Source organism: Eriocheir sinensis, chromosome 64 (assembly GCF_024679095.1).
Source record: "Eriocheir sinensis breed Jianghai 21 chromosome 64, ASM2467909v1, whole genome shotgun sequence".
NCBI classification, from domain to species: Eukaryota; Metazoa; Arthropoda; class Malacostraca; order Decapoda; family Varunidae; genus Eriocheir; species Eriocheir sinensis.
In genome coordinates this window covers 1,902,066-1,912,065 of record NC_066572.1, presented here as the reverse complement: position 1 = coordinate 1,912,065, position 10,000 = coordinate 1,902,066, and the positions used below count along the sequence as shown (strand labels likewise).

Here is a 10,000-nt window from a genome sequence, read left to right as displayed (position 1 = left end):
GGTGTTTGGGATCCTGAGAGGTGCTTGGGTGTTTGAATATTATCCTCAAGGGGGAATATCAGTGTTAGAAGGCTTGGATATTACAGGAAGAGTCAATATTACTTTTAGTGGTTCATGAATATTCTTTAGTTTTTCTGTTTTTCTTGTGTTTTATCATGATTTTTCGGGTGTTTGGGATCTTGAAAGGTGCCTGGGTGTTTGAATATTATCCTCAAGGGGGAATATCGGGGTTAGAAGGCTTAGATATTACAGGAGGAGCCAATATTTGTATTAGTGGTTCATGTGTTGTGGTGAAATATTCTTATGTTTTTCTGTTTTCTCGTGTTTTATCATGATTTTTAGGGTGTTTGGGATCCCGAGAGGTGCTTGGGTGTTTGAATATTATCCTCAAGGGGGAATATCGGGGTTAGAAGGCTTAGATATTACAGGAGGAGCCAATATTACTTTTAGTGGTTCATGAATATTCTTTAGGTTTTCTGTTTTTCTTGTGTTTTATCATGATTTTTCGGGTGTTTGGGATCCTGAGAGGTGCTTGGGTGTTTGAATATTATCCTCAAGGGGGAATATCGGGGTTAGAAGCCATAGATATTACAGGAGGAGCCAATATTACTTTAAGTGGTTCATGTTTTGTGGTGAAATATTCTTATGTTTTTCTGTTTTTCTTGTGTTTTATCATGATTTTTAGGGTGTTTGGGATCCTGAGAGGTGCTTGGGTGTTTGAATATTATCCTCAAGGGGGAATATCGGGGTTAGGAGCCTTGGATATTACAGGAACGGCTGATATTACAATTAGTGGTCCATGATATGTGGTCAGCAAGGGTACTTATTTGATGCTTGAAGGTGTTTAGAGCCCAGCTGTGGAGGGAAACCTTGAATAGAACACCAGGTAGAGTGTCTGACCAATCTGTCTGGCGTGGAAGAACTACCTTTGGGTGTGGATATGCACTGGAGAAGATCCGTTTTGGCGATGGTGCGTGGAGCCGGCCTCGCGTATCTGTCATGGATAGAGTTATCAACACCCATTACACACACACACACACACACACACACACACACACACACACACACACACACACACACACACACACGGGAGGTAATGGAGGTAATGGCTCTTCAATACCCATTAAATATTTATCGCCAGGCTTATCACTCAGGACGAAATGAATTTTTTACACCAATTTCCCTCTCCTCTTTATCTCTAATCTCCTCCCCGTTTCCCCCCCCCCCACTCTCCCCCCCAGGCCCGGGTCACCCCATGAAGCCACACCGGTTATCCATCACACACAGCCTGGTCCTCCACTACGGTCTATACAAGAAGCTTCAGATCTACCGGCCCTACCGAGCCAACTTCCACGACATGACACGGTGAGCGGTAGAGTCCGGTAGAGAGCTTGAGGGGAAGGTGGTAGATAGTAGCTGGTAACTGGTTGAGGTTGGTGGATTTAGAGGTAGATAAGAATGAAAAAAAAAATAAATAAATAAAAAAACAGGAAAATTTGTATACTAATTGAATCGCTACCTCTCTCTCTCTCTCTCTCTCTCTCTCTCTCTCTCTCTCTCTCTCTCTCAGGTTTCACTCGGAGGAATATATTGACTTTCTAATGAGAGTTTCGCCACAAAATGTCCAAAACTTCACTAAAAACCTCGGACAATTCAACATGGCGGATGATTGGTGAGTAATAGTAGTAGTAGTAGTAGTAGTAGTAGTAGTAGTAGTAGTAGTAGTAGTGGTATTATTATTATTATTATTATTATTATTATTATTAGTAGTAGTAGTAGTAGTAGTAATAGTAGTAGTATTTATTCCTTTTTCTCTTCTTCCTATGCTCCTCTCTCTCTCTCTCTCTCTCTCTCTCTCTCTCTCTCTCTCTCTCTCTCTCTCATCTTTATTTTCTCCATCTCTAATCTCCCTTTTTCTTTCCTCTGCATTTCCGAACACACTAACCCCCCCCTCCCTCCCCCCCCTCCCCCCGCCCCATAGCCCAGTGTTCGACGGCCTCTACGACTTCTGCTCCATGTACACGGGGGCGTCGCTGGAGGGCGCCGTCAAGCTCAACCACCACTGTTGCGATGTGGCGGTCAACTGGTCTGGGGGGCTCCACCACGCAAAGAAGTTTGAGGCGTCGGGCTTCTGCTATGTGAACGATATTGTGATTGCTATCCTGGAGATGCTGAAGTGAGTATGGGGGGGTGGAAGTTAGCATAGGGTAGGTTAGGTTAGCATAGGTTAGGTTAGGTTAGGTTAGGTTGGGTTAGCATGGGTTAGGTTAGGTTGGGTTAGGTTAGGTTGGGTTGGGTTGGCATGGGTTAGGGTTGGGTTGGGTTAGGTTAGGTTAGGTTGGGTTGGGTTGGGTTGGGTTGGGTTGGCATGGGTTGGAGTTAGGTTGGGTTGGGTTAGCATGGGTTGGGTTGGGTTGGGTTAGGTTGGGTTGGGTTAGGTTAGCATGGGTTGGCATGGGTTAGGTTGGGTTCGTTAGGTTGGGTTGGGTTAGCATGGGTTGGGTTAGGTTAGGTTGGGTTAGGTTGGGTTAGCATGGGTTGGGTTGGGTTGGGTTGGGTTGGCATGGTTGGGTTAGGGTTGGGTTAGCATAGGTTGGGTTAGGTTGGGTTAGGTTAGCATGGGGTTGGGTTGGGTTAGGTTGTTAGGTTAGGTTAGCATGGTTGGGTTAGGTTGGAGTTAGCATAGGGTTGGCACAGGTTAGGTTAGGTTAGACTAGGGTTAGGTTAGCATAGGGTAGGGTTAGGTTAGATTAGGTTAGGTTAGCATATGGTAGGATAGGTTAAGTTAGGCTAGGTTAGCATAGGGTAGGGTAGGTTAAGTTAGGTTAGCATAGAGTTAGGTTAGCATAGGTTAGGTTACCAGAGGGTAGGGTAGGTTAGGTTAGGTTTAGGGTATCTTCAAACACATGACAGCCAGCGACTTATGGTATAAATCAACACAGAATGACCTCACTTTGTTGTATAGAAAGTCTCATTAGTAAGGAAGCATGTATGAATTTTCTGAGTCAAGACCTATAGTGACTGTTTGGGGTTTTGTTAGGTTAAGTTTAGGGTATCTTCAAACACAAGATAGCCAGCACCTTATGGTATAAATCAGCACAGAATGACCTCACTTAGTTGTATAGAAAGTCTCATTAGTAAGGAAGCATAGATGAATTTCCTGAGTCAAGACCTATAGTGACTGTTTGGGGTTTTGTTAGGTTAGGTTAGGTTAAGTTTAGGGTATCTTCAAACACATGATAGCCAGCACCTTATGGTATAAATCAACACAGAATGACCTCACTTTGTTATATAGAAAGTCTCATTAGGAAGGAAGCATATATGAATTTTCTGAGTCAAGACCTATAGTGACTGTTTGGGGTTTTGTTAGGTTAGGTTAGGTTAAGTTTAGGGTATCTTCAAACACATGATAGCCAGCAACTCATAGCATATATCAACACAGAATGACCTCACTTTGTTGTATGGAAAGTCTCATTAGTAAGGAAGTATATATGAATTTTCTGAGTCAAGACCTATAGTGACTGTTTGGGGTTTTGTTAGGTTAGGTTAAGTTTAGGGTATCTTCAAACACATGATAGCCAGCACGCCAGACCCATTCATCCGCTCACATCCATCTCTTCCTCCCCCCTTCCCCTACCCCCCCCCCCTTAGGTACCACCCCCGCGTGCTGTACATCGACATAGACATCCACCATGGGGACGGTGTACAGGAAGCCTTCTACCTCACCGACCGTGTCATGACCGTGTCCTTCCACAAGTACGGCAACTACTTCTTCCCCGGCACAGGTGAGAGAGAGAGAGAGAGAGAGAGAGAGAGAGAGAGAGGAGGGCAGTTACATAGATTGATATAGATGTTGAGGTCTGTTTGGTTAGTGTATTTATATGGATTTTTATGGGAGTGATGTTATGTTAGGTTTTGTTAGGTGTTGACGTAGACTGAGATAGATATTGAGGGGGTAGGTTAGGAATACATAGATTGATATAGATTCCAAGGCCTGTTTTTATGTTCTTCCCTGGCACAGAGAGAGAGAGAGAGAGAGAGAGAGAGAGAGAGAGAGAGAGAGAGAGAGAGAGAGGAGGGCAGTTACATAGATTGATATAGATGTTGAGGTCTGTTAGGTCAGTATATTTATATGTATTTTTATGGGAGTGATGTTATGTTAGGTTGTATTAGGTGTTGACATAGACTGAGATAGATATTGAGGGGATAGGTTAGGAATACATAGATTGATATAGATTCCAAGGCCTGTTTTTATGTTCTTCCCTGGCACAGATGAGGCACAGAGAGAGAGAGAGAGAGAGAGAGGAGGGCAGTTACATAGATTGATATAGATGTTGAGGTCTGTTTGGTTAGTGTATTTATATGGATTTTTATGGGAGTAATGTTATGTTAGGTTTTGTTAGGTATGGTTAGGTTAGGTGTTGACATAGACTGAGATAGATATTAAGGGGATAGATTAGGAATACATAGATTGATATAGATTCCAAGGCCTGTTTTTATGTTCTTCCCTGGCACAGGTGAGGCACAGAGGAAGACCTACTGGGTTTTTACATAGATTATACAGATGCTTAGGACTCTTTACATAAATTTAATGAAGATATAAGTGACTCATTTTTGCTATTGTATCCCCAGGCGACATGTTTGAGATCGGCCACGAGAGCGGGCGCTACTACTCTGTCAATGTTCCGCTGAAGGAGGGGATTGACGACGCAAGCTACACTCAGGTCTTCAAGCCAGTCATCGAGGCGGTCATCGACTACTATCGGCCCACCGCCATTGTGCTTCAGTGCGGGGCAGACTCACTCTCCGGGGACAGGCTTGGATGTTTCTCTCTCTCCACCAAGGGGCATGGGTGAGTGTGTGTGTGTGTGTGTGTGTGTGTGTGTGTGTGTGTGCACACACACACACACACACACCTATATTAAATAAGCGATTTAATGTGTGTGTGTGTGTGTGTGTGTGTGTGTGTGTACTAGAAACACACACACACACACACATACACACACATATTTAAGTAAAGCGGTTTAATGTGTGTGTGTGTGTGTGTGTTTGGAGAGAGAGAGAGAGAGAGAGAGAGAGAGAGAGAGAGATATGATGTCTTAATGATGATTACAGGAAGAATTGAAAGGTGAACTTGCAAATTTCCTACAAGTATACCATGGCACTAAATATTTAATGTGTTTTAATGTGTTGAATTACTACAGATATTTACAGTGCATACCTTGTGTACCAAAAACCACTAACTAAAACTTTGATAATATAATCCCAAAAGACAACAAGATAACAATTACATATTTAACGCATTGAATTACCCTTATGATTACTGATAATATAATCCCAAAAGACAACAAGATAACAATTACATATTTAACTTATTGAATTACCCTTACGATTACTGATAATATAATCCCAAGACCAATCACGATAACACTTACATAATTAACGTATTGAATTAGCTTTATGATTACTGATAATATAATCCCAGAAGACAACAAGATAACAATTACATATTTAACGCATTGAATTACTTTTACGATTACTGATAATATAATCCCAGAAGACAACAAGATAACAATTACATATTTAACTTATTGAATTACTTTTATGATTACTGATAATATAATCCCAGAAGACAACAAGATAACAATTACATATTTAACTTATTGAATTACTTTTATGATTACTGATAATATAATCCCAGAAGACATCAAGATAACAATTACATAATTAACTTATTGAATTACCCTTACGATTACTGATAATATAATCCCAGAAGACAACAAGATAACAATTACATATTTAACGCATTGAATTACCCTTACGATTACTGATAATATAATCCCAAGAAGACAACAAGATAACAATTACATATTTAACGCATTGAATTACCCTTACGATTACTGATAATATAATCCCAGAAGACAACAAGATAACAATTACATAATTAACGCATTGAATTACCCTTACGATTACTGATAATATAATCCCAAGAAGACAACAAGATAACAATTACATATTTAACGTATTGGATTACCCTTACGATTACTGATAATATAATCCCAGAAGACAACAAGATAACAATTACATATTTAACTTATTGAATTACCCTTACGATTACTGATAATATAATCCCAGAAGACAACAAGATAACAATTACATATTTAACGCATTGAATTACCCTTACGATTACTGATAATATAATCCCAAGACCAATCATGATAACAATTACATATTTAACGCATTGAATTACCCTTACGATTACTGATAATATAATCCCAGAAGACAACAAGATAACAATTACATATTTAACGCATTGAATTACCTCTACGATTACTGATAATATAATCCCAGAAGACAACAAGATAACAATTACATATTTAACGCATTGAATTACCCTTACGATTACTGATAATATAATCCCAAGACCAATCATGATAACAATTACATATTTAACGCATTGAATTACCTCTACGATTACTGATAATATAATCCCAGAAGACAACAAGATAACAATTACATATTTAACGCATTGAATTACCTCTACGATTACTGATAATATAATCCCAGAAGACAACAAGATAACAATTACATATTTAACGCATTGAATTACCTCTACGATTACTGATAATATAATCCCAAGACCAATCATGATAACAATTACATATTTAACGCATTGAATTACCCTTACGATTACTGATAATATAATCCCAGAAGACAACAAGATAACAATTACATATTTAACGCATAGAATTACCTCGATTACTGATAATATAATCCCAGAAGACAACAAGATAACAATTACATATTTAACGCATTGAATTACCTCTACGATTACTGATAATATAATCCCAAGACCAATCATGATAACAATTACATATTTAACTTATTGAATTACTTTTACGATTACTGATAATATAATCCCAGAAGACAACAAGATAACAATTACATATTTAACTTATTGAATTACCTCTACGATTACTGATAATATAATCCCAGAAGACAACAAGATAACAATTACATATTTAACGCATTGAATTACCCTTACGATTACTGATAATATAATCCCATAAGACAACAAGATAACAATTACATATTTAACGCATTGAATTACTTTTACGATTACTGATAATATAATCCCAGAAGACAACAAGATAACAATTACATATTTAACGCATTGAATTACTTTTATGATTACTGATAATATAATCCCAGAAGACAACAAGATAACAATTACATAATTAACGCATTGAATTACCCTTACAATTACTGATAATATAATCCCAGAAGACAACAAGATAACAATTACATATTTAACGCATTGAATTACTTTTACGATTACTGATAATATAATCCCAGAAGACAACAAGATAACAATTACATATTTAACTTATTGAATTACTTTTACGATTACTGATAATATAATCCCAAAAGACAACAAGATAACAATTACATAATTAACGCATTGAATTACTTTTATGATTACTGATAATATAATCCCAAAAGACAACAAGATAACAATTACATATTTAACGCATTGAATTACTTTTACGATTACTGATAATATAATCCCAAAAGACAACAAGATAACAATTACATAATTAACGCATTGAATTACTTTTATGATTACTGATAATATAATCCCAGAAGACAACAAGATAACAATTACATATTTAACGCATTGAATTACTTTTACGATTACTGATAATATAATCCCAAAAGACAACAAGATAACAATTACATAATTAACGCATTGAATTACTTTTATGATTACTGATAATATAATCCCAGAAGACAACAAGATAACAATTACATATTTAACGCATTGAATTACATTTACGATTACTGATAATATAATCCCAAGACCAATCATGATAACAATTACATATTTAACGCATTGAATTACCTCTACGATTACTTAAAACAAATGAGAGGGTTCTTGATTACAATGCCTTGAAAAACTGTAATTGATTGTTATTGATTACGATTGCAGATTACAACTACCCCGTGTCTGGTGTAATAGAAATAACAGTAATAATCTCTATGCCATCAAAATAGAGGGTCCTTGATTACGATGCCTTGAAAAACTGTAATTGATTGTTATTGATTACGATTGCAGATTACAACTACCCCGTGTCTGGTGTAACAGAAATAACAGTAATAATCTCTATGCCATCCAAATAGAGGGTTCTTGATTACAATGCCTTGAAAAACTGTAATTGATTGTTATTGATTACGATTGCAGATTACAACTACCCCGTGTCTGGTGTAATAGAAATAACAGTAATAATCTCTATGCCATCAAAATAGAGGGTCCTTGATTACGATGCCTTGAAAAACTGTAATTGATTGTTATTGATTACGATTGCAGATTACAACTACCCCGTGTCTGGTGTAATTGAAATAACAGTAATAATCTCTATGCTGTCCAAATAGAGGGTACTTGATTATGATGCCTTGAAAAACTGTAATTGATTGTTATTGATTACGATTCCAGATTACAACTACCCCTCGTCTGGTGTAATAGAAATAACAGTAATAATCTCTATGCCATCCAAATAGAGGGTACTTGATTACGATGCCTTGAAAAACTGTAATTGATTGTTATTGATTACGATTGCAGATTACAACTACCCCGTGTCTGGTGTAATAGAAATAACAGTAATAATCTCTATGCCATCCAAATAGAGGGTACTTGATTACAATGCCTGGAAAAACTGTAATTGATTGTTATTGATTACGATTGCAGATTACAACTACCCCTCGTCTGGTGTAATAGAAATAACAGTAATAATCTCTATACCGTCCAAATCCCGTATGCAAGAGTCAGCCAGCATCTCACCCCTTTTTTCCTTAATGTTTTTCTCCTCTCATCCGTTTCGATCTTCCAATTTGACTCATTCTCATCTCTCTTCCCCATATTGATGTTCCTCTTTCTGCCCTTCAGAGAGTGCGTTAACTTCACCAAAAAGTTCGGGGTACCCCTCCTGGTGCTGGGGGGTGGGGGGTATACTCCTCGCAACGTGGCACGCTGCTGGGCATATGAAACGGGGTTGTTGGTGGACACTGACATGCCCACGGAGATACCCTACAACACTGGTGAGTGGTGAGAGGAGGAGGAGGAGGAGGAGGAGGAGAGAGGGAGAGAGATGATAGAGTTTGTAGGAAGAAGAGAGAGAGAGAGAGAGAGAGAGAGAGAGAGAGAGAGAGAGAGAGAGAGAGAGAGAGAGAGAGAGAGAGGAGGAACAGAGGGAAGGGAGAGAAAGTGTTATGGAAGAGAGGAAGAATATATAGGAAAGAAGGAAGGGAAGAGGAGGAGGAGGAGGAGGAGGAGGAGGACATAGAAATGAAGAGAGAGAGAAGAAGAGAAAGAAAACAGAAGAAGAAGGAGAGAGAGAGAGAGAGAGAGAGAGAGAGAGAGAGAGAGAGAGAGAGAGAGAGAGAGAGAGAGAGAGAGAGAGAGAGAAACAAAAATATCGAAACAAGAAAAAAATAATGAAACAATAACCACATAAACTTGCAATAATCCTAACAAGCCTCCCCCTCCCCCCTCCCCCCCTTCCCCCCTCCCCCACCCTAGAGTACTTCCAATACTTCGCCCCGGACTTCTCCCTGCACCCGGAGGTCATCACACGACAGGAGAACGGTAACTCGCGGCAGTACCTGGAGGCCATCGTCAAACATGTGTGCGACAACCTCAAAATGGTCCAGCACGCGCCAAGGTGGGTGAGGGGGGGAGGGGGAGGGAGGGAGGGAAGGAAGGGGAGAGAAGTAGAGAAAGAGAGAGGGAGGGAAGTTTTGGAGAGACTGGAGGTAGGAAACAGTGCTCAGAAGGGAAAGACTCCGATGGTTTGGACATGTGGAGAGAGCAGGGGAGGACACAGTGCTGGGAGAGACTGGAGGCGGAAGAACGGAAACCACTTGGCGGACTTAGGAAAACGTGGAGGTGTACACAGGAAGACTTGGCAGTGATGGGAATGGACAAGCATTGGGCGGAAGACAG

At 39.2% G+C, this 10,000-nt stretch overlaps 1 protein-coding gene across 1 annotated transcript in view; it reads left to right on the top strand.

The window, feature by feature from the left end:
* LOC126987210 (histone deacetylase 3-like) overlaps positions 1 to 10,000 on the top strand; it is a 13,971-nt gene that overhangs the window by 1,354 nt on the left and 2,617 nt on the right. Inside the window, exons 2-8 of the mRNA XM_050844023.1 lie at positions 1,242 to 1,365; positions 1,571 to 1,672; positions 1,982 to 2,176; positions 3,652 to 3,785; positions 4,633 to 4,852; positions 8,945 to 9,096; positions 9,578 to 9,719. Coding sequence (XP_050699980.1) covers positions 1,242 to 1,365; positions 1,571 to 1,672; positions 1,982 to 2,176; positions 3,652 to 3,785; positions 4,633 to 4,852; positions 8,945 to 9,096; positions 9,578 to 9,719 — 1,069 coding nt within the window. The remainder of the gene's footprint in view (positions 1 to 1,241; positions 1,366 to 1,570; positions 1,673 to 1,981; positions 2,177 to 3,651; positions 3,786 to 4,632; positions 4,853 to 8,944; positions 9,097 to 9,577; positions 9,720 to 10,000) is intronic.